Here is a 25,650-nt window from a genome sequence, read left to right on the forward strand (position 1 = left end):
GTATGAATGTGTCCTCTCCCTCCCATCATGGCTGCACATTGCAGTTCGTCATTTTCGGTTTCGTCACTGCGGCGTCATTTCCGATGGCCATGTAGGGACGTATTGACACATGTTGATTATTCATGAGGGGAGGATGGGCAAGCCAAGGAAGTTCCATAATAGGGAAAAGTCCATATTGGAAAAGGGAAAGCATAAGGGCAATAATAGAAATGATGGAAATAAGATAATTTGGTATAAATACAAATGGAATAAATACGAATATAATACAGTGATTTTAAATAAAACATAAGGTAAAAGATATAATCATACAAGTTTTATATATATATATATATATATATATAAAATATATATATATATATATATATATATATATATATATATATATATATATATATATATATATATACATATATACACATATACACACAAGATAGCAAATTAAACCATGAAACAGTCTGATAAGAGAGTAAAAACTTTTATAAAATGGGACCTTTCTCAAAATCAATATTTAACCCTTTAGGGCATAATGTCTGTTGCTAAAAAAATGCAGCTGGATTCTTTTTTACTTAAATTGAGTGCAGCATTACCCCCTCTCCAATGAGTTTGGGCTTGTTGAATTGCTTTAAATTCTATTTCTCCAGGGTTTGAATTATGTTTGGCTAAAAAATGATTAGACACACTGTGGTTTACAAAACCGTTTTTTCTGTTCCTGACATGTTCATATATCCTTGTTTTTAGGGGTCTAGAGGTTTTCCCTATATATTGTAAACCACAGGTACATTGCAGCAAATATATAACATTGCTGGACTCGCATGTAATAAAAGAGGTAATATTAAAACTTTTTTTGGTTATATTCAATGTAAAATTATCTTTCATTTTTGTAGTTACATTGGTATTTTTTTTACAGGCGTAGTGTTGTAGAATTATAGAACTCATGAAATTATCTTAAGAGAATGCTGTGTCAGGAGGAAATGTGCGTTAGTGGAACAATGAGTTTCTGTTTAATGAAACATTGTTCCAACTGAGCTACATTTTGGTCTTAATAAAATATGTGTCAGCTGAATGATAAAATGTACGTTTACTAAAAGAACCTTGAAAACTAACTTTGAAACTAATAATGCCAACTACTCAAAATTGCTGCCAAAGCCCCCCCTCCCATCAAGTGGACACCTCGTGCTAACAGGATGACACCTGCATCTTGTGTCCACTCCCGTGTCAAGGATGTCACCACCTCTTGATGGGAGGGCATTTAACTAACCACTTAACCAATTATTAATGAATAAATCAATGTTATCTCTGACAATGCTTATGATGTAATTGTGCTTTATAAGGGTCTGCGCACCCATTTTTTAAGCTAAGCCATTACATTTTCCGAAGTTCTTTCATTAACCTGAACCCTGTGTCTCAGTGTGAATTTACTTCTGCGTGCACGCAACTTATTATCTTTAATTTGGACAAGAACAGATAGTCATTCAAACTTATTGGTTTGCAGAAAAGAATCTACTACAATTTGGCGCCCAACGTGGGGCTCTGGGATATGCCCTGCCCGGCCAGCCGTCCAAGAAGACGCTGGGTGGATGAATCCTGGGGGAAGGAAAAGAGCCTGATCACCTCTGAGTACACGGTAGAGATTGCTGCAGCACCTAGCCGGTATGTTCATGCCCCTGTGATTGACCTGTCCCAGTGTCTGTGACTGCTGCCGAGAGGACATCAAAGTCAGGTAATAACTTGCCCAGAGACCTTGTATTTTTTTTATTAATACTTAGTTTACCTGCATTTTGACTATCTGTTGCCTGGGTGTGTTTGTATTGGTTTGTATTTAGCTTAGCCCCCGGGGAGAGTGATTGCCTGTTTACCTCTTTTAGGTGCTGGGTGGCTCCAGCAGTAATGAAAAAAGGGGGGGGGGGGGGGTTCTGGTGGAAGTTTGCGTGGACTCGCTACTTTCTAAAGATCCTCAGCTGCCCGTTTACCTCTTTTAGGTGCTAAGTGGCTCTAGCAGATAGGAAAAAGAGGAGGGGGGACCTGGGGGAAGTCTGTATAGACTCACTGCTTTCTGGGGGTCCCCATGGTGTCACTTTGATGGCCTGGCTAGCCCCATTGTGCACATTACTCTGCTTGCAGAGGGTGGGACACTTCAGCCTCGAGCGCTGAGGCTGGTAGTGTTCCGTTTTTTTGTGGCGTGTGGATTCAGGCAGGCATTGCTGTCTCCATCACCACATGGTAGTGCGACTTGCGGGTGGGTCCGCAGGGGCACTACGGGAGTGAGGGAAGAGGTGGTTACGAACCACTGTAACTAAGGAGGCGTACGGGACTCGGGCCGGTGTTTGCTGTTTTCCGTCGCCGCCAGGTAGTGCGGCTAAACTGCAGTCATTCCCCGAGCGGGGACACTACGAGGTTGAGGCAGGTGGCTTCTGCCACACGAGTAAAGGAAAGGGATTACTGTTGATTTCATTTGAACTGTGATGCATGCACTGTATTTTATTTGAAATGTCTTAATTGTCTGTCACACTGATTCCTGTGCTTACTCTTATCTTACTCTGTATTATTTACTCTTTCCCCTCCTATTTCTCTTTGTTGAGAGAAGTGATTGGTCACACACTTCTCGCCACGCTCCAATCCGCGGCTACCTCTGGTAGGCGGAATTAGTGACTAGTCTACGTTTTGGGAAGACGTACGTAGGAACCCACTCTTACGTAGCAGTCGAGCACTGTAGACCTTCTTTTCCTTTTTTTTTTTCTCTATATCTGGGACGCCTTATATAGGGAGGATGGGACAGAAGTTAGATAAACCCAGTAAGGGTTGGTTAGCATGTGATTTGGTTGAAGATAGAGAAGGAGAAGAGATGGTTAAGAAAGTTGATAAGATTGCTAAAGTATGTGGAATTGCCGTACCTTCGTGCGGAAGATTGCAGCCAGAAAGCTGGCGTAAGTTACTGACAGAAAAGAAGGGGAAGCTGTTGGACCATGATTTGGTCCGTACAGCAGAAGCCTGGTACCGAGTAGCAAGAGCTATTCAGCAAGAGGGATGGGTCGAGGAAGAAATTGATCACAAAGGTTTAAGATTGTTTGTGTATTATAAGAATTGTGTTGCTGGGAAGTTCTCCCGGCCAGCGCCCTATTATGGCGCCCAGGAGTTAACCACTCCCAACATCGCGTCAGCAATGACCGAAATGCAGCTGACCATGGTCCCCACCCCTGGTCCCCGCCCTACCACCGCCCCTGTTTGCCCGGTCTTGAATGCTGATGGATCCTTATTCTCCCCCCCCCCCCATCAGTCCTACAGATCTCATCACCCACATCCTTTCCTACTCCACCCTCCCTCTCCAATCCATCTCTCCCATCCGAACTCCCTCCCTTCCGCCCGTCCCCCATTGCTACATCACCTACATGCTCACCTCCTCCTACTCCTCACACTAATCCCTCCCCTCCGGCTGTCTCACCTCCTACTACTCCCTCTTCTCCCCCCCCCATCTCCTGTCCCTCCTACTCCTCCCGTCCCTCCTACTCCACCTTCTCCTCCTCCTACTCCACCCGCTACTCAGTCCTCCATTTCCCCATCACCGTATCTATATCCTCTATATCCTTCCTCCCTTCCTAATCCCTACCCATCTCCTCCGCCCTACCCGTACTCCGCCCTAGCACCTGCCCAAATGGCCTGGCCACTCTCCTACACTTATCCCTTAGTCCCGCCCTATTCAACCATTTCCCACGTACCTTCCGTCGCCACACCCCCCGCCCCGATTACGCCTACCCTGCCCCAACCCGCTCAAGTTTTGCCCACATCCAACATGGCCACCACTTCCTCCCTTAACCCGAATGCCACTTCCTTCCACGCCTCCAATATGGCGGCCCCCAGTGATCCGGCAGCTCTGATGCCGGTCCTTCCAAATGATTTACTACCGCAAGCTAATAACTCACCATTAGCTCCGGCGGGCGGAGTGCCCATCCTACCCCCGGTACTAACACCCCAGGTAGCTACAAATCCTGCAGGAGTCCGAGTGACACATGAAGATGAATTTGACTCAGTTAGCTCTCATGGTTACCAAGTCCCACCGGACTCCAGAGAGGCATCACCCCGCCCACCCGTTGCTCTATTAATGACCATTTTGGTCGCCGGGTTCAGGGAGATAAGGCCCCTATAATGTATGTTTCCTTCAATCCAACACAGGCTTGTGCCCTGATGAAATCACTCCCTGAAAAGCAACCCATGCCCTTCTATAGAGGGGTGGTTCAAATTCAGAAAACCTATTCCGCCGCATGGCGTGATTTATTAAGCATCTGTACCAACTGGCTTGTCAGTGATACTGACTACACATCAGGGATTGAGTTCTGTGACCAGCTGAAGGCCTGGGCTAAGGATAAGCTTGCGGACCAAGCAGCAGGTCTCAATGATGTTGTTCAAGAAAAGGGTGAATCTGTAGAGAGGTTTCCATGCTAGACTTTTCCAAGTGTTCTCAGACCTGGGATTTGATCTCAGCAACAAAATCCACTCCCAGATGCTTTCTGGTGCCTTTGTCCTAGGCATCAAAGACTCTATACGCAAGGGTATTATTGCAGCACGCCCTGAATATAGAGTGGTTCCTCTGGATAAGTTGCTTCTAGTTGCCAGAGGCCTAGAGTCAGCACAGAATCCTAGAAAATCCATTTCAGCTCCTATTATGGTGTCACGCCCTGCTGTCCCAAAAGGCACCAAGCCCGCAGATGGATTCTGTTTTAATTGTGGGGCAAAGGGCCACTTCAGGAATGAATGCCCTGAGCCCAGTAAGTAACGAAAACCAGACGGGGAGGTGACTAGGCCTACATCTACAACAAAGGCCATAAAACCTCCCCCACCTGATTCAGCTCAAGAAGATTAGGAAATTGGCAAGCCTGTGTCATTAACCCCAGTTATGGCAGTGTCTTCAGGGGAACAAGGGGGGCCACTAGCTACTGTAACTTTACCCATTGAAAGTCACCCTGCCACATTCCTTGTTGACACAGGTGCAGCCCGAAGTGTTCAGCGAGAACAAGACCTGCCTGATTCTTCATTCCTTTCCAATATCGATGTCTCCTGTGTTGGAGTGGATGGCCTTCCGAGGCAAAGTCCTTTAACCACTCCTCTACGGGTTGGCAACTGCCCCAGTCTGCTCGCCCGATTTGTGGTGTCTTCCACATGCCCTATTAACCTGTTATGTGCTGATGTCCTTCCCGCCTACAGGCATCCATCACCTTCACACCAGACGGCCAGGTGGAACTATCCGATTCAGACACCTCAGCCTTGTGCTCCCTGCCTTTGATGCTTCATCTAGAAAAACCCCATGGGGATGCAAAGGCCCTGAGGGACAATTTTCCAGATTCTTTAATGACAAGTGTCCCCAAGAAACTATGGTCTTCAGGCCCAGAGGACATAGGCCACCTTAAAGTCCCACCTGTGATAGTAAAGCTAATTCCAGGAGCTAAATTACCAAGAAAGTCTCAATATCCATTGAAACCAGCACAAGCTGCAGCCATCACAAAACAAGTCCAAGCACTACTGGAGAAAGGTGCTCTTGTCAAATGTGAATCACCATGTAACACCCCATTGTTCCCTGTGAAGAAGAAGACACCTAAGGGTGAACCCGAGAAGTACAGAATGGTCCAGGATCTTCGAGCAGTAAATGAGGCCACAGTTCTGGACACCCCAATTGTGCCAAACCCACACACACTACTCTCAGGCGTTCCACCCTCTGCCAAATACTTCACAGTGATTGACTTGGGCAATGCCTTTTTCAGTGTCCCTCTGGATCCCACCTGTCAGTACCTGTTTGCCTTTACACACGAAAAACAACAGTACACATGGACTGTTATGCCCCAGGGGGCACAAAATTCACCAAGTCAGTTTGCAAAGGCAATGTCTTCCATCCTTGATCCATGGCAATCTGACCACCCTGAGGTTGTTCTGCTCCAATATGTTGATGACCTGCTCCTTTGTGGAGATGACATCCCCACAACAGAAAATTTTCTCTGGATCTCCTCTGTTATCTTGCAGAACAAGGGTGTAAGGCATCTCTTGTCAAGCTTCAATTTTGTCAACCTACTGTAATTTTTCTAGGCCATTGCCTGTCCCATGGCACCAGACATCTCACCCGTGATCGTGTCAGAGCGGTCTTGGCCATTCCGCCTCCAAGAACTCCAAAGTCTCTCCACGCCTTTCTGGGCCTTATTTCCTACTGCCGAGCGTGGATCCCTGAGGCCTCCCTACTCATGCAACCTCTGTATGATGCTCTCAAATCAGATCCGTTCTGTCTGTCCCCTGAAGCACATGACAATTTCGACACTCTCCAACGTGCTATTGCCTCTGCACCCGCCCTTGGCCTCCCCGACTACACCAAACCTTTCAAATTATTCGTGTCTGAAAGACAAGGACATGCTACAGGAGTCCTCACTCAAGCACATGGTCCTGGTGGACGCCAGAGGCCTATTGGGTTCTTCTCCTGCCAACTGGACATCGTGGCTAGAGGAACTCCCTCCTGCCTTCGAGCTGTTTTTGCTGCTCAAGAACTTATTGAAAGCACTGGCGACCTGGTTCTTGGCCACTCTCTTACTGTTTTGGCACCTCATGATATTTCTGCCATAATTAACCAAGTCCAAATCAAGCATGTCACCGCTGCCAGACACCTTCGTCTCCAATGCCGTCTCCTGTTACCTGACAATGTCACCCTTCAAAGATGTCAGGTTCTGAATCAGTCCACTCTTCTGCCACTCCCTGAGGGGGTAGCTATTATGGATTTATCATGGATGATGGATATGTCCTACTCCTTACACACACTACTAAAAAAATGCACCCCAATTTACCATTCTGTGATGGACCAGAATATGCTTTCTGCACCATGTGGTACAAACCAACCATCAACCCTGACCCTCATTACGAAGATGAACTTTATCAATTGGTTGAGGTAAAGCTCACTCTACAAGATTTCTACTGTGATACTGAAAGCAACAGTATGATTTTGGTCCAATTACCACTTGGACTTGAACACTTGTATCACCATTGGGACACAGCCATTCCACATGTCCCTGTTACCAAATCAAAGATGAAGTCATGGAGTGATCTCGGGCCCATGGCAAAACTATGGGCCACCAGGGATGAATTACAGCTCCAAGAAAGAGGCATTGTCAAATACTCAACAATCGAAGATGTAAAAGCATGGCCACGCTACTTTCTGGAAGAAGAATTTGAAGATCTGGTCATAAAGCACGACTATGATCCAGAAACGCCCCATGACTGTTTTGAGCAGATGAAAATGGAAACAACACATCTACCAACCGTGCATGAGGATCCACTAATAGATCCTGATTTCACCCTGTTTGTGGACGGCTCAAGGTACGCTGATGAAGAGGGAAAATATCACACAGGATATGCCGTCACCACAACAGATGAAGTTAACAAGTCATCATCTTTACCATCAACAATGTCTGCACAAGAAGCTGAATTACAAGCCCTAACTTCAGCATGTAAGATCTCTGAAGGAAAGCGCGCCAATATCTACACAGATTCAAGATATGCACTAGGCGTGGCACATGACTTCGGATTAATTTGGAAAACAAGAGGATTTCTTACCACTGCCGGTACACCAGTCAAGCACAGTTCTGCAATCAAAGAGCTGATGGATGCCCTCCTACTCCCAGAAGAAGAGGCCATTCTGAAGATAAAGGCACATGGGAAGTTGGATTCGGATGAAGCAAAGGGCAACCATCTGGCTGATCAGGCTGCAAAACAAGCTGCAAGAGAACCACAGGAAGTGGAAAGAAGAGTGTCCGGAAACGAAGAAACTCCCATATTTACTTTGCAGACTCTTCCAACTGATCTAAAAATCCTACGGGAACAACAGGCTGCAGTTGCCCCTGAGGAAATACAAAAATGGAAACAGAAAGGGGCAGTTCTAAAGGATGGAGTGTACTACAACAATCTCAGGTTCTGCCTCCCTAAGAATTTGTACCCAGCAGTCGTCCAATGGGCACATGGACCGGCACATTTATCAAAGGATCTAATGAATGCTCTTGTACAGAAGTACTACGAAGCACCTGGAATTACTACACTAACCAATAACTACTGCAAGGCCTGTGTCATTTGTGCTAAGTGCAATCCAGGGAAAACAGCCAAAGTCCCTTTAAAACATCTGGCTAAACCCATGTATCCGTTGCAGAGAATTCAGATCGACCACATCCAGATGCCATAGAGCGGTAGCTATGAATATGCACTAGTGATAGTGGACATGTTCTCAGGCTGGCCAGAAGCCTATCCAGTAATCAACATTACCGCCAAGACAACAGCAAGGCGTCTACTCACAGAAATTGTATGTAGATTTGGACTCCCAGAAGTTATTGAAAGCGACCAAGGCCCAGCCTTCACAGCATCAGTAACCAAAGAGATTTGGGCTGCTTTAGGAGTGACCCTTGCTTTCCACACACCTTATCACCCACAGAGCAGTGGCAAAGTGGAACGTATGAATGGTACCCTGAAAGCTAGAATGTTAAAAATGTCACAAGAAACAAAGATGCCCTGGCCAGAAAGCTTGTCAACCGCTCTATTCAGGGTTAGACATACACCCAGAGGAAAGCCCTCATTGTCCCCATATGAGATTCTATTTGGGACTGCACCCAGGCTAGGTTGCTATTTTCCCCAACAACTACAACTCCAAACTGATGTTTTAGTAGATTATGTAACTAAACTTGCAGGTGCTTTAAACTAAATCCATGCCCAAGTTTTCTCTTCAATTCCAGATCCTGATTCTGACACAGGAAACCACAGTCTGCTTCCCGGTGATTGGGTCCTAGTCAAGATATTTGTGCGAAAACACACCCTGGAACCAAGATTTGACGGACCATTTCAAGTCCTACTGATCACCTCCACCTCCGTCAAGTTGGCTGGGAAAAGCAACTGGATCCACGCCTCCCATTGTAAGAAGGTTCCTGCCCCAGAGGAAGCAGACTCCGCACAACCATGTACCTCTGGTACATCATCCCCTTAATTAGTCTCCTTGAGGCCCAACAGGTGGCCATTACTAAAGATGCTAGTGGATACACCTTTTGGTATAATTCATCATGTACCCATGTAGCCACATTTACCTTTGATTACTGTGACATTGTAGATTGCCCATTTCCCAAGTCACAGATTCAAACCATTTATAAAGATATACCACAAGCAAAAGACCACTATGTTTGTGTAGTTGACAAGCAGTGGGGGCACAACTGTAACCATTGGGGGGCTGCAGGATGGAATGCTGGGCCTGCCTGGGGTTACAAACCCAAAAGTGCCTTATCTAAAGTAGATGACCATGGTAGATCCCTCCTTCAAAGAATGACCTTAAGAAATGACCTATGAAATTAATATTAAATATTGAACATCCCGGCCCAAAGGATGCTGACCAATATGTAATGGGAATGTATTGGAAAAGAGGTTCCTATAACAAATTAGGTCATTTCTACGTCAAAGATATGTGCCACTCTCCAGAATGGCAAGGGGCTGTCCATATGGTCCCTAATCCACTGAAACCACATATCCAGTCTTTTAGAGACATGATGGCCATCGCTAACCCCACCTTTGAAGATACTATGGCCGCTGAGACTGGTTTTAATGATATCAGCCTATGGTTAGAGTGGATGAAATATAATGCTAATAAACATAATAGAACCGCATGCTATGTGTGTGGTGGTGCTCGACCTCATCTTGGCACCGTTCCTCTAACTCTCCCTTTGGAGATAGAGGATTGCTTCCCAAGTCTTTTTGCCTACCGCTATGATTTCAACAGGTCCCTCTGCGAAGCATGGACAGCAGAGTACCCCCTTTTAGTTGGAAATGCCAAACCACCAGATGGAATCACGATTTACAAGGGTAATTACACTTGTTATGCTAGCTATGACGGGATTGGTAAATTCATGGGTAACTTTTCCAATGGTTATTGTGCCACCTACAGAACTGTTCCTATACGCCTGCTACAACACCATACCAGGTCATTAGGGGATATGTACTAGTTATGTGGGGATTTACAGCTAAGATCCAAGCTTGAAACTTAATGGTGGGGTGAGTGTGCCCTAGCTAAAGTTATCATGCCCATTCATATCATTTCTGATAATCATCCTGACACGCACGATCTTCCACATACACCGGCCAGAGTCAAGCGCGAAGCCCCAGTAAAAGGCAGTTTTGACCCCCATATTTACATAGATGCCGTTGGGGTACCTAGGGGGGTACCTAATGAATTTAAAGCTAGAGATGAAGTTGCTGCAGGGTTTCACTTTTTACCATAGTCACCGCCAACAAAAATCTTAATTGGATTAATTACATCTACTACAAACAACAGCGTTTTGTTAACTACACCAGGGATGCCCTCCAGGGCCTGGCCGAACAGTTACAGGCCACATCCCAGATGACCTTCCAGAATAGACTGGCCTTAGACATAATTCTAGCTGAAAAGGGGGGTGTATGCAAAATACTACCTGACACCATGACTTGTTGCACGTACATTCCAGAAAACACAGGTCCAAATGGTAAAGTCACTATGGCCATAGAGAAGTTAAATAAACTCTCAGAAGAGTTGAAAAGGAATTCTGGGGTAACAGATCCCTGGGAAAGGTGGTTTGGTTGTATGACCGGATGGCAGAAAGCTTTAGTTCATATTGGTATGGCTCTACTAATTTTCCTTTTTGTTCTTGCTCTTCTCGTTTGTGGTGTCCTTCCATGCCTTAGAAAATTCTTACAGAAGACTGCAGACCAAGCAACGCCAACTTTTACTCAACTGGCGATCGTTGATCAAGATCTCACATCACCCTGTATTCCGCTACAAACTCTCCCTTATGCTGATAAAGTGCAGAAGTTTTAGGAAGGGAACCAACGTAGGGACAGCGTCCGTTTGTATGGGTTAGTCTGCCGTGGGAGATGTAGTGGACTAGCCACTGCGGGATACCCACGGAGTGAAGTGTTCGAGGGCCGTACTGACGGATGAGCTGCAGCCTATTAGGGACAGATAGGGGTAGAAATGCACTTTGCAATAACACCAAGCTAGCGGTCACGGGGGTTTCTGTGTCTTTGGGCTAACAAGTCTTCTGGTATTAACAAATAAAGTTTATCTTTTAGTAACTAACATTTTAAGGGGGGACTGTTGTAGAATTATAGAACTCATGAAATTATCTTAAGAGAATGCTGTGTCAGGAGGAAATGTGCGTTAGTGGAACAATGAGTTTCTGTTTAATGAAACATTGTTCCAACTGAGCTACATTTTGGTCTTAATAAAATGTGTCAGCTGAATCATAAAATGTACGTTTACTAAAAGAACCTTGAAAACTAACTTTGAAACTAATAATGCCAACTACTCAAAATTGCTGCCAAAGCCCCCCCTCCCATCAAGTGGACACCTCGTGCTAACAGGATGACACCTGCATCTTGTGTCCACTCCCGTGTCAAGGATGTCACCACCTCTTGATGGGAGGGCATTTAACTAACCACTTAACCAATTATTAATGAATAAATCAATGTTATCTCTGACAATGCTTATGATGTAATTGTGCTTTATAAGGGTCTTTGACCAATTGGTTAAAAAATAACTACTCTCTTTTTCTACATAATTGGACGTTAAAATCGGTTTAAAATGTGTTGCCCATCTGAAAAGGAACTTGGGGTTATCACCAATAAAACCATGGATGTCGTGATCTTGTTTTAAAATGTTCCAATTCTTATTTATAATCCTTTTTAGTGTCCCAATATTAATACAATAGTTAAAAATCAGTGGGATTTGCTTCACTTGTACATTTTGATCTCTCTTTTTGTAATTTAAAAGTTGCAATCTATCTAGATCTTTTATACTCTCAATATATTTTTGGAGGTTATTCTCACAGTACCCTTTCTGTAAAAACGATTCTTTTAAAATTGACGACTGTCAATTAAATCCGTTGTAATAAAATCAGTTTGGTCTGAGCAGTTTCTTTTCATTCTTAGAAATGGACCCTTGGGAATATTCTGAAGCCATGGGTCATGGTGACAGCTGCTGGTTTCTATTATTGCTGAGTTTAATCCCCTACTCATTAAAATTAAGATAATTAAAAAATGAATTAAAATCTGCTTCAGACCCTTTCCAAATAATAAAAATATCATCTATGTAACGCCTATACAGGACCAGGTTTGCTCCCCAGCTATATGAATGAATTTTCCCAATGGGACACAAATAAATTAGCATAACTGGGGGAAAACCTGGTCCCCATAGCAGTGTCTCAAGTTTGCAAATAAAAGTCGCCATTAAACCAAAAAAAATTGTTGGTTAAAATCATCTGTATTTAGTGATGTCGCGAACATGAAATTTTCCGTTCGCGAACGGCGAACTCGAACTTCCGCAAATGTTCGTGAACGGGGCGAACCGCCATAGACTTCAATAGGCAGGCAAATTTTAAAACCCACAGGGACTCTTTCTGGCCACAATAGTGATGGAAAAGTTGTTTCAAGGGGACTAACACCTGGACTGTGGCATGCTGGAGGAGGATCAATGGCAAATCTCCCATGGAAAATTACATAGTTGATGCAGAGTCTGGTTTTAATCCATAAAGGGCATAAATCACCTAACATTCCTAAATTGTTTGGAATAACGTGCTTTAAAACATCAGGTATGATGTTGTATCGATCAGGTAGTGTAAGGGTTACGCCCGCTTCACAGTGACAGACCAAACTCCCCGTTTAACGCACCGCAAACAACCGCAAACAGTCCATTTGCACAACCGCAAACTCCCCATTTGCACAAGGTTGGATACCAAGCTAGCCATGTCCCGTTCCTTGTCCTCACTGATGTCAGTGAAGGTCTCTTCCTCCACTCAGCCACTTACAACACCAAAGGTCCCCGAAAGGTGACAACAAGCCCCCTGTATTTTTTTTAAAAAAATGTACACTACTGTTACACCAGATAATGTATAATAAACACAGGTTACTGGCTATGGAGGATAATGTATAATAAACACACAAAAAACAAAAAAAGAAAAAAAAAAAACCCAAAAGAATGCAGCTTCAGAATTAATCTAAATTGTATGCTGTCTAGGAAGTGGGAAGGTCTGGGAGGGAGGGTCTGCTGCTGATTGGCTGGAATGTTTCTGCTAACTGTGAGGTACAGGGTCAAAGTTTACTCAATGATGACGAATAGGGGGCGGACCGAACATCGCATATGTCCGCCCTCCGCGGCGAACACGAACATGCGATGTTCGCCAGGAACTATTCGCCAGCGAACCGTTCAGGACATCACTATCTGTATTCCTTAATAAAATTGATTTGGATATCTAAAAATTCTTTGGACTGATTTAAGAAAAAGTGACTGCCTCTATTCCTCTTGAGTGTTCTATTATCGTATACAGACTTGTAACATCACAGGTAATCAGTAAAAGGCCTTCCTCTCATTTTTGTTCTTCTAAAATCTTTAAAAGACTCAGAGTCTTGAAGATAAGAGGGACATGTCTTTACTAGAGGTTGGAGGAAATAGTCAATAAATTGTGATAAAGCAGATAAATAGAGTCTATCCCAGAAACAATTGGTCTGCCGGGTGGGTTGTCCAAACTTTTGTGTATTTTGGGCAAGACATACAAGACTGGTATTTTAGGATACTTTGTCTGGAGGAATACAAACTAATTTTTGTCTAATACCTCGTTATCCAAACCATCTGCTAAGAGGTTCTCATACATTTTTATTTCGGCAGTGTGATTTTTGTTCAACTTTTTATAGGTGGTAGTAATCAGCAGTTGTCTTCTAATTTCATTTAAATAAGCTTCCTTATCATATACCAGGGACATAGCTGGGGAGCAAACCTGGTCCTGTATAGGCGATACATAGATGATATTTTTATTATTTGGAAAGGGTCTGAAGCAGATTTGAATTCCTTTTTTTATTATCTTAATTTTAATGAGTGGGTGATTAAACTTACAAAAAATGTAAGCTCTGAGCCCATTGATTTTTTAGATCTTAATATCTACATTTCGGAACAACATTTTAAGACCTGAACCTTTTTATAAACAAGTGGATGTGAACAGCTTTATAGAAACCTGCAGCTGTCACCATGACCCATGGCTTCAGAATATTCCCAAGGGTCCATTTCTAAGACTGAAAAGAAACTGCTCAGACCAAACTGATTTTATTACAACGGATTTAATTGACAGTCGTCAATTTTAAAAGAACCGTTTTTACAGAAAGGGTACTGTGAGAATAACCTCCAAAAATATATTGAGAGTGAAGCAAATCCCACTGATTTTTAACTATTGTAGTAATATTGGGACACTAAAAAGGATTATAAATAAGAATTGTAACATTTTAAAACAAGATCATGACATCCATGGTTTTATTGGTGATAACCCCAAGTTCATCTTCAGAGGGGCAAAAAAAATTTAAAACAGATTTTAATGTCCAATTATGTAGAAAAAGAGAGTAGTAATTTGTTAACCAATTGGTCAAAGACAGTGAAAGGATTCCATCATTGTGGTAACTGCTACGCCTGTAAAAATACCAATGTAACTACAAAAACGAAAGATAATTTTCCATAGAATATAACCCAAAAAGTTTTAATATTACCTCTTTTATTACATGCGAGTCCAGCAATGTTATATATTTGCTGCAATGTACCTGTGGTTTACAATACATAGGTAAAACCTCTAGACCCCTAAAAACAAGGATATATGAACATGTCAAGAACATAACGGTTTTGTAAACCACAGTGTGTCTAATCATTTTTTAGCCAAACATAATTCAAACCCTGGAGAAATAGAATTTACAGCAATTCAACAAGTCCAAACTCATTGGAGAGGGGGTAATGCTGCACTCAATTTAAGTGAAAAAGAACCCAGCTTGATTTTTGAGCTACAGACATGCCTTAAAGGGTTAAATATTGATTTTGAGATAGGTCCCATTTTATAAAACATTTTTACTCTTATCAGACTATGTTTCATGGTTTAATTTGCCATCTTGTATTTTATATATATAACTTGTATGATCATATCTTTTACCTTATGTTTTATTTAAAATCACTGCATTCTTATTTGTATTTATACCAAATTATCTTATTTCCATCATTTCTATTATTGCCCTTATGCTTTCCCTTTTCCAATATGGCCTTTGCATGAACTTTGCCCTATTATGGAACTTCCTTGGCTTGCCCTTCCTCCCCTGATGAACAATCAACATGTGTCAATACGTCCCTACACGGCCGCCGGAAATGACGCCGCAGTGACGAAACCGGAAGTGACGAACTGCAATGAGCTGCAATGGGACAGGGCACATTCATACAAGATGGATGAAAGTAGCGAACATATTGGAGGTGGCGGAAATACAAGCAAACAGCCGGAAATATTCCATATATGGAGAAAAGGGAGGGTTTATTGTTACACACCTGTATTCATTTTTTAATCGTTTGTCATATATAAATGAAAGTTGATGTACTTGCAACTATACATGCACCTGAGGAAGACCTATTGCATTGGGTCGAAACGCATTGTGCTTCTTATTGTTTTTTATTTTCTATCCTGAATAAAAGTATTCACCGTATTTTTCGCTCCATAAGACGCACCTAGTTTTTAGAGGAGGAACCCCAGAAAAAAAATATTCTGAACAAACTGTCCCATAGTGTTTCTTACTATGGGACAGTTTGTTCAGAATATTTTTTTTTCTCCCCTGTCCCATATAGTGTTCCTTACCACCCACTCCCCTCTCCTGTCCCATAGTGTTCCTTAACCCCTCCTCCCCCGCCCCACAGTGTTCTTTAACCCCTCCTCCCCCGCCCCACAGTGTTCTTTAACCCCTCCTCCCCCGCCCCACAGTGTTCTTTAACCCCTCCTCCCCGCCCCACAGTGTTCTTTAACCCCTCCTCCCCCGCCCCACAGTGTTCTTTAACCCCTCCTCCCCCGCCCCACAGTGTTCTTTAACCCCTCCTCCCCCGCCCCACAGTGTTCTTTAACCCCTCCTCCCCCGCCCCACAGTGTTCTTTAACCCCTCCTCCCCCGCCCCACAGTGTTCTTTAACCCCTCCTCCCCCGCCCCACAGTGTTCTTTAACCCCTCCTCCCCCGCCCCACAGTGTTCTTTAACCCCTCCTCCCCCGCCCCACAGTGTTCTTTAACCCCTCCTCCCCCGCCCCACAGTGTTCTTTAACCCCTCCTCCCCCGCCCCACAGTGTTCTTTAACCCCTCCTCCCCCGCCCCACAGTGTTCTTTAACCCCTCCTCCCCCGCCCCACAGTGTTCTTTAACCCCTCCTCCCCCGCCCCACAGTGTTCTTTAACCCCTCCTCCCCCGCCCCACAGTGTTCTTTAACCCCTCCTCCCCCGTCCCACAGTGTTCTTTAACCCCTCCTCCCCCGTCTCACAGTGTTCTTTAACCCCTCCTCCCCTCGTCCCACAGTGTTCTTTAACCCCTCCTCCCCTCGTCCCACAGGGTTCTCACCCCCCCTCCCCTCGTCCCACAGGGTTCTCACCCCCCCTCCCCTCGTCCCACAGGGTTCTCACCCCCCCTCCCCTCGTCCCACAGGGTTCTCACCCCCCCTCCCCTCGTCCCACAGGGTTCTCACCCCCCCTCCCCTCGTCCCACAGGGTTCTCACCCCCCTTCCCCTCGTCCCACAGGGTTCTCACCCCCCTTCCCCTCGTCCCACAGGGTTCTCACCCCCCTCCCCTCGTCCCATAGTGCACTTTCCCTCCCATAATGTCCCCCCCCTCGTCCCATAGTCTTGCCCCCCTCCCCTCGTCCCATAGTCTTGCCCCCCTCCCCTCGTCCCATAGTCTTGCCCCCCTCCCCTCGTCCCATAGTCTTGCCCCCCTCCCCTCGTCCCATAGTCTTGCCCCCCTCCCCTCGTCCCATAGTCTTGCCCCCCTCCCCTCGTCCCATAGTCTTGCCCCCCTCCCCTCGTCCCATAGTCTTGCCCCCCTCCCCTCGTCCCATAGTCTTGCCCCCCTCCCCTCGTCCCATAGTCTTGCCCCCCTCCCCTCGTCCCATAGTCTTGCCCCCCTCCCCTCGTCCCATAGTCTTGCCCCCCTCCCCTCGTCCCATAGTCTTGCCCCCCTCCCCTCGTCCCATAGTCTTGCCCCCCTCCCCTCGTCCCATAGTCTTGCCCCCCTCCCCTCGTCCCATAGTCTTGCCCCCCTCCCCTCGTCCCATAGTCTTGCCCCCCTCCCCTCGTCCCATAGTCTTGCCCCCCTCCCCTCGTCCCATAGTCTTGCCCCCCTCCCCTCGTCCCATAGTCTTGCCCCCCTCCCCTCGTCCCATAGTCTTGCCCCCATCCCATAGTGTTGCCCCCCTCCCCTCATCCCATAGTGTTGCCCCCCTCCCCTCATCCCATAGTGTTGCCCCCCTCCCCTCATCCCATAGTGTTGCCCCCCTCCCCTCATCCCATAGTGTTGCCCCCCTCCCCTCATCCCATAGTGTTGCCCCCCTCCCCTCATCCCATAGTGTTGCCCCCCTCCCCTCATCCCATAGTGTTGCCCCCCTCCCCTCATCCCATAGTGTTGCCCCCCTCCCCTCATCCCATAGTGTTGCCCCCCTCCCCTCATCCCATAGTGTTGCCCCCCTCCCCTCATCCCATAGTGTTGCCCCCCTCCCCTCATCCCATAGTGTTGCCCCCCTCCCCTCATCCCATAGTGTTGCCCCCCTCCCCTCATCCCATAGTGTTGCCCCCCTCCCCTCATCCCATAGTGTTTCTCCCCTCCCCTCATCTCATAGTGTTTCTCCCCTCCCCTCATCCCATAGTGTTTCTCCCCTCCCCTCATCCCATAGTGTTTCTCCCCTCATCCCATAGTGTTTCTCCCCTCATCCCATAGTGTTTCTCCCCTCATCCCATAGTGTTCCCCCCCCCCCCTCCCCTTGTCCCATAGTGCACTTTCCCTCCCATAGTGTCCCCCCTCCCCTTGTCCCACAGTGCACTTTCCCTCCCATAGTGCCCCCCCCCCCCTTGTCCCATAGTGTGTCCCCCTCCCCCTTGTCCCATAGTGTCCCATAATTACCCGTCTTGTAGCGTGGGCCGGCTTAACAGCGCGCACCGCGGTACTGGAACTGCAAATTCAGGTTCCGGTTTCCGACGGGACTGAAAGTAAGTGCGCACACTGACTGAAAGGAAGTGCGCACACACGGTGCGCGCTGTTAAGCCGGCCCACGCTACACGACAGGTAAGTAAAGCTTCACATTCGCTCCATAAGACGCACAGACATTTCCCCTCACTTTTGAGGGGGGAAAAAGTGCGTCTTAATGAGCGAAAAATACGGTATTATATATTCATTTGGCTACCTGGTTCCTGAGCCACCATACAGAGGATTGCAAATACCTTCTGAAGGGTCCTAGCAATGACAACATACCTACATCTGATTGATGTATCCTGCCTTCATAGTTTAGAGCAAACTCAGAAATGCTCTAAATATTGTGAGTTTTTCCAAGTTTTTTTTACTGTCAACATTTGGTGTTTAAATGTATTACCCTATGTTGGTTTTCTGTATTCACAGAACCTAGGATTTACCTCCATAACTCAGGAACTATATCTAAATAAGTGCGCAATCACCGTCTCTTTTTTTCTCCGTTTGCTATTTGTATATGTGAGTGTAAGTAAGTGATTGTAAACTTAGGTGATTTTGCTGCATGCTTCACTATTTTTGTTAATTAGCGCCACCCTTTTTCTTTTTTGTTTTGTGGTCTATAAAGTTGCCAGCTGCACCCGAGTATAGTAGGACCTTGGTACGTATGGTCTCACCGTTAAAGGTGAGGGTAACTGCTAGAAGCAGTCTTGCGTTTTTGTTGTGAAGGGATAACTCCATAGGTCTTAGGTGCTGGCGTTTCCCTGCAGGTCAGGACATGTCTTTACATGCACCTTTTTGCCGCAGTAGAGGCATAGGCCTCTCTTTCTGCATTCTCGCCTCTTCGGGTAACTTAGTGGTTCCTAATTGCATAGGTTCTGGTGGTGGACGACAGGGAGGCAAAGCAGGTAGAGAAGCATAGGGCAAGGTGAGCAAGGTTTAAACCTGCATCCAGTTATAAGACTGCCGCTGAGAGCATCTCTCTCTAATGTGATTGTCTATAACAATGCAATAGTCGATGGGATCATCTAATAAAATGGGTACCTCTCTGCATGCTCTCATCGAGTAGGTAATCGGCTAATCCTACCTGAAAAGCGGTTTCCAGAGAATCGTTATTCCATGCCACTTCTGCCATTAAAGTACGGAATTCTATGGAATAGTCTACCACTGTTCTGGAACCTTGTTTGATGTGTCAACATTTGGTGTTTAAATGTATTAACCAATGTTGGTTTTCTGTATTCACAGAACCTAGGATTTACCTACATTGCCCAGGAGCTATATCTAAATAAGTGCGCAATCACCTTCTCTTTTCTCGTTAAAGGTGAGGGTAACTGCTAGAAGCAGTCTTGAGTTTTTGTTGTGAAGGGATAACTCCATAGGTCTTAGGTGCTGGCGTTTCCCTGCAGGTCAGGATATTTTATAGACCAGTCCTTCGCCGAGTCCCATGCCACGACCTTGGTATGCAAGCCCTCACCTCTAGCCATGGAAGCACTTGATGGCAAGCCACTCACGAACCCGAAGGTTAATCACGAAACTCAGGCGCCCTACACAGGGAGAGCATTGCCTTTCACGTATTGAGTACCCCTTTATGTCCCATAGTCCTTGGGTTTCCGTGGTTGAGAAAGCACAACCCAGTTATAGATTGGGTCACTTTGGACATATTGTCTTGGGGTTCTGTCTAGTACAGTGTCTCATACCTATGCATCTCGTTTGTTCACTTAACCTGCCCTCGGCCCCTCCTCTCTCTACCGCAGTGCCTCCACAGTATGCTGATTTAGCCCAGGTCTTCGAGAAAAGAGAGGCTGAGAAATTCCCTCCCCATCGCCCTTATGATTGTGCGATTGATTTACTACCAGGGACTATGCCACCATATATTCTTCCATATCCCCTATCTGAGCATGAGAATAAGGTCATGGAAGAATATATTGAGGAGTGTTTATCAGGCGATCCTCATCTCCGGCAGGTGCTGGCCTTTTCTTCGTATCGAAGAAAGAGGGTGATCTCATACCCTGTATAGACTAAAGGGGTCTGAACAAGATAACTGTGCGGAATGTTTAACCAATTACGCTTACCACGGAACGGTTTGACCGCTTAAAACCTTAAAAGGTTTCAAGTGGTTTACTAAACTTTATCTCAGGGGGGGTATAAGAGAACAAGACGAGTGGAAAAACACTTTCAACACACGCAGTGGCCACTGTGATTATTTAGTGATGCCCTTCAGCCTGTGCAAAGCCCCTGCTGTTTTCCAGGACTTTATCAACAATGTCCTCTGAGATTACATGCACGTATGTGCTGTAGTATATCTGGATGACATATTGGTATACTCACTTGATTTGGAAACCCACCATAAACAGGTCAAATCAGTACTAAAGAAACTGCTAGAAAACGGTCTGTATTGCAAACTAGAGAAGTGCCTCTTTAATCAGACCTCTGTGCAGTTCTTGGGGTACATCATATCTGAGAAGGGTTTTAGAATGGACCCTAAGAAAACAGAAGCCATCAAGAATTGGCCGCTTCCACAGGGACTTAAGGTCATACAAATATTTGTGGGGTTTGCTAATTACTACAGAAAATTCATAAAGAAATGTATCCTCTGTAGTAGCCTAAATAACCAATATGACCAAAAAATGGGTTAATCTCTGTGTTTGGAGTTCTGAAGCCCTTGAGGCTTTCTAAACACTTAAAGAAGCGTTTACGTCAGCTCCTGTTTTGCACTACCCTGACCCTTTGCTGCCCTTTTTTGTCGAAGTTGATGTTCCTGAGTCAGGTGTTGGTGCAATACTTTCTCAGAGGAAAAACCCACAACGATCCTCTTCACCCATGTTTTTTTTTTCCTCCAAGAAACTGTCTGATGCAGAGAAAAACTATGATGTGGGGAACAGGGAATTGCTGGCCATAGTTTTGGCATTTAAAGAGTTGAGACACCTACTGGAAGGTTCCAAGCACCCTATACTGGTGATCACAGACCACAAGAGCCAAGGCTAGACGTCTGTCTTCTCACCAGGCTAGGTGGTCCTTATTTCTGTCTCGCTTCCAGTATACCATAATATATAGACCTGGATACTGCAACATTAAGGCAGATGCTATATCCAGGCAACACAAACCACTGGAGGTCAACCCCTCCCCTCCAGTACCCATAGTCCCGACCACAAACATTATTGCAGCTTGATAAGGTGAAAAGATATCAAAACCAAGCACCACCTGAAACACCTACATGTTTAATGTTTGTACAGGGAAGGGACAGGAAAAAAGTCATGACATTGTTTCATAGGTCCAAAACAGCGGAACACCCAGGCATCCCAAAAACATTAATGATAACATAACATGACAGTTCTGGTGGCCTTCTGTTAGGAGGGACGTCAAAGAGTACGTAATGGCTTGTCAAATTTGTACTCAGGCTAAGTCTCCCACAAGCAAGCCACCTGGTCTCCTTATGTTACTCTCTGTGTCAGGTCCCTTGCCCCGGCGCCGACCTTGCTTACCTCATCACAGTGAGCGGAGACATCTGGTCCCTGTCTCCAGACTGGCAGTGTGTCTGACGCTGCACACTCCAGAGCACCTTCCTTATATGTGTGCTTGCCCCGGTCATGTGAACTGGTACACAGTGATGACCTCAAGGGAAGGAAGAAACTCCTCCCACGTGTTGTGGTTAACAGTAATTGGAGGTTAGCCAATCAGACACACCCTGTATGTATATAACCTCTCCCTTGCCTCAGTGCCCTGTTGTGGTCTTTGCTTTGCCATTGAGCATTGCACTTGTTATTTGGATTTCCTGGTCACTGATATTGTGCTTTGTCGCTCGTTATTCCGTCTCACTGTTTCCCTTGACCTCGGCTCGTGTTTTGACTATCCTTTTTGCATAACCTGACCAATGTAAGGATCGGTATTGCAATTTTCTATACTCTGTCCTGTCTGCGTGTTAGGGTTCCCTAGTGAACGTTACAAACACGGTTTCAATTCCAGAGGGCTTTGCAATTATGATTCGAAAGGCTTTGTTATAGAGGCAAATTTACTAGACATTCTTTCAGAATTGGGGCAGCAACTTAAGCGGCTAAATTAGGTTTTGGAACAGATGCAATTAAGAAGATTGGTTGGTGGGAATCAAGTGTAAGTTATATGTGCGAGATGACATTATGTAAGATTTGTTCTTTCCTCCTTTTACTGTTATTATTTCTCCAGGTATTGTAAGAAATGTTTGGGTTGTAGGTCATTCCTTTGTAAATCGGGCCATGCAAAGAGCAGGAGCAAGGATATATGGACTGAATGTGGACTTCAATCGTGATTATGTCGCAATATATTGGAAAGGTGTAGGTAGTCTGAATTCATCAGTTAATGGAGCTCGTATCAGAGTTGCATCAACTTGGCCTGCTCCAGATATTTTAATAATTCATATTGGGAGTAATGATATAGGTGTTCAGTTATTACGTAATGTTAAAAATGTTTGTTTGGAATTGAGAACGTTATTCCCTTACACCATGCTCGTTTGGTCAGAGATGGTCCAGCGCTGGCGATGGTTAGTAAACAAAGAGTTAAAGGCATTGGAGAGAGTGCGGAGACAGTTGAATTTAGCAATGTCAAGATTGTTGCCATGGCTGGGAGGGTTTTCGTACAGACATTTAGAATTAGATCAGAAAGAACAGGGCCCTTTTTAGTAAGGATCAGGTTCATTTATCAAATACCGGTCTGGACATTTTAAATCAGGATTTGCAAAACATGATAGAAAGGGGCCTCAGCTGGGGTAGTTCTACACACATACACACACATATTTTGCAATGTTCGCTAGAGTTTTTTTTGGTCTGTGGAGCCAAGACATCCTGAAATATTGAGATTTCCATAAACATCAGAATAACCAAAATTTGTTGTGTACGATAATAAAAACATGTCTGTTGTGGCCAAGTAAAACAAACTTTTTATTTTTGGATTAATTCATCCCTCTAGGCCTCAGGTAAACTTAAAGAAGGATTCTCTATACTCTGCCCATCCAGATGATGCTGAACTACAACTTTCATAATTCTTTGATTTTAATAGCCAGGGAATCAAGGTAGTTCAGCGACATCTGGGGGACAGAGTTTGGATAATCCTACATAGGCTATTCCTATGTAATTTTAAAACATTTTACACTAGCAATCAGTCCATCTGGTAATACATGGAAGGTCACATTCCTTTGTATTAAAGGACAGGTATTTAACCCCTTAAGGACCAAACTTCTGGAATAAAAGGGAATCATGACATGTCACACATGTCGTGTGTCCTTAAGGGGTTAAAGAAGCTGATGTAAAAAGTCAGTATATAAGAAAGTCAGATAACAGCATAGACAATAATTATTGCTATTATAGTTATAGAAGTTGTTTACACCTCAGGATGACTCAATAGACATTCTGAAGAACTCAAAATGTGTTTTAATCTCCTGAAGCATTGTGTAGAACGAAATCTGTTTACGGTACAGACAATTTTCGCACAGTAATATCTTATAATAATTTAACTGTGAAAATAGAAAAGTGTTGACCACCTCAAACATAAAATATTCTTTATCTTACTCACCTTGGTGAAGGAGGACACTTGGAAGGTCTTCGTCATCCTCCGGATCTTCCTCTGACCATGCCTGTTTGGGAGTGCAGTTCTCTGGTGAGCTAATCTCCATAGACAACTCTGAAGGGGTCAATCCTGCTGAAAAGATGGTTTATCATATGCATCAGTGATCTAAATAATTTTTCACTATACAAATCTTGGTATCTGCACTTACAGAAAAGGAGAGAAATAACGAGTTTGGAGCAAGCCTCTCAATAATAATAGTAAAGAGCAAACTCAACTGTTAGCTCAAACTGAAGAAGCAGAACCTCTGGATAAGACTTTAATTGCTAGAGATTTTAACTACCCAGACATTGATTTTAATAGGAATAGTTGTTTAGGGTAACATGTTTATGTGCATTTTAGTAGCTAGGTGCACAAAAGAGAGAACATGACCCCGCAAGTAAATGTATAAACCGTTGTGGTTGCAAAAAAAAAAAAATGAAAGCTTAACCTCCTTGAACCAAAGAGAAAAATCTACGGAAAAACAAACCATAATGTAGACATTGATGAACAACTGTTCATGGATATAACACCAGTTAATATGTAAGGTAGCAGTTCGTTAATCCAGTGAGAAATCGGACTGCCACTTTGCAGTAAATAACAACAAATTAAGATAAAAATGGAAATCACCTCAAATAGTTGTTTTGCCTTCTTTTGGATGAAAAGAAGAAGTATAGATGTGAGAGGCGGAACTGTATAGACTTGATTCATTATTCAGACTATATTAAATATGTAACAGTGTAAAATTAAGTTGTAATATGGTTAAATTAAGGGCAAAAGCTGAAACCAGATGAATTTTAAACGGAGATTGAGAAACATTTTAAAATAATTACTTGAGCCTTAATAAATAATAGAAATCAATTAAATCTTTCAATGTTCTACTTAAGATTTTCTCCTGGATATCTTTGCCTATCAGACAGTGGTGCTTCTAGTCCAAGGGACAAGTTAGCCTAATCTATTTGTCCTAACACAAAATAATATCAAAGATTGGAGGCCCTTGTCTAGAGCCGTGGACATCGACAGGTATATTTGCTAAACTCATTTTCACAATTTGAACCGGAATTGAAAAACAAAGGCAAAAATAGCAGATCTCTAAATATTCTCCATCTTTTTTTACAGTTAGAACATGGGTACTTTGTTTTCTTCAATTTTGCAAAAATCCCAAGTTTTGTGAATTACCCTGAATGTATTTCCTCCCTTTGTCACAGTGTGTGCTGGCTTCAAGTAATGTGTGTGTGTGCTGGCTGTAGAACTGTGTGTGTTGGCTATTTATAAAGTAATGTGATTCAGATTTATATTCATATTCTTGACTGTTTTCTGCATATATAAGCAATACTTATACATAAACATGTAAATATTAATATAATACAAGTATATTAATATACATGCATATATGTATATATCCCTAATACTAAAAAATGTAAGTATAATTTGTTGAATTTGTTAAATCAAACCATGTCCTCACTAACGTACACTTTTTTTGAAATAAACACACACTTAATTCTCAAACACACTATTGGATGACTAAATTACACACAAACTACATCATACCCACACACTGAAACATGTTTATATTTGTTTTTACTTTTTTTTGACCAACAGGATAAAAAGATGAGTTTTAAAGTTTGGACTTGAGTCCTTGAGTCCTTTTTTCTAGGGATCGACCAATACTGATTTTGTAGAGCAGATACCGATAATCTGTGATAATAACTTACCGATACTCTGTACACAAAAATAAACTATTTCGACACAAATCTACTGTTAACTGAACATGTTTATTATTTTTTTTTTTTTTGCGCAAATTTTGTGGGGTGCTTTTTTGGTTTTTTTTACATTGAAAAAAAATAAAAATAAAAAAAGTTTTTTTTACATTTTGTTTTAGTCCCCTCTCCCTGCTTCTTACCTGGCCAGAGAAGGGAGATATGGCATTACCTGGTGGTCCGGTGGCATGGACGCTGCAGGGCGGGCCCAGCAACACTCTTACTTCCCTTCCCAGCAGTTCCCCTGCCTAACTTGCGGCCTGTGTGCCGTGCGGAACGTTGCCATGGTAACATGTGGC

General features: G+C 44.1%; 2 protein-coding genes across 6 annotated transcripts in view; one reads left to right on the forward strand and one right to left on the reverse strand.

Moving 5' to 3' along the window:
• Positions 1 to 25,650, reverse strand: part of PWWP3A (PWWP domain containing 3A, DNA repair factor) — a 199,590-nt gene that overhangs the window by 65,653 nt on the left and 108,287 nt on the right. For 3 of the 5 annotated variants that reach the window (XM_063455530.1, XM_063455526.1, XM_063455528.1), the window contains one exon: positions 23,562 to 23,687. In XM_063455530.1, coding sequence (XP_063311600.1) covers positions 23,562 to 23,687 — 126 coding nt within the window. The remainder of the gene's footprint in view (positions 1 to 23,561; positions 23,688 to 25,650) is intronic. The other 2 variants (XM_063455531.1, XM_063455529.1) reach the window with 1 other exon arrangement.
• On the forward strand, positions 7,226 to 8,723 carry LOC134612899 (uncharacterized). The gene is made up of 2 exons (XM_063457361.1): positions 7,226 to 8,028; positions 8,574 to 8,723. The coding sequence occupies exons 1-2, from the start codon at positions 7,256 to 7,258 to the stop codon at positions 8,596 to 8,598; spliced, it is 798 nt and encodes a 265-aa protein (XP_063313431.1). The 5' UTR covers positions 7,226 to 7,255; the 3' UTR covers positions 8,599 to 8,723.

Source organism: Pelobates fuscus, chromosome 5 (assembly GCF_036172605.1).
Source record: "Pelobates fuscus isolate aPelFus1 chromosome 5, aPelFus1.pri, whole genome shotgun sequence".
Classification (NCBI taxonomy): Eukaryota; Metazoa; Chordata; class Amphibia; order Anura; family Pelobatidae; genus Pelobates; species Pelobates fuscus.

Excerpts from the sequence above, each read along its gene's own strand:
- LOC134612899 (XM_063457361.1), top strand. The coding sequence starts at position 7,256 with ATGAAAATGGAAACAACACATCTACCAACCGTGCATGAGGATCCACTA. Across the intron at positions 8,029-8,573 it reads ATGAATGCTCTTGTACAGAA|GAAAGCCCTCATTGTCCCCA; the intron begins GTACTACGAAGC and ends ATACACCCAGAG.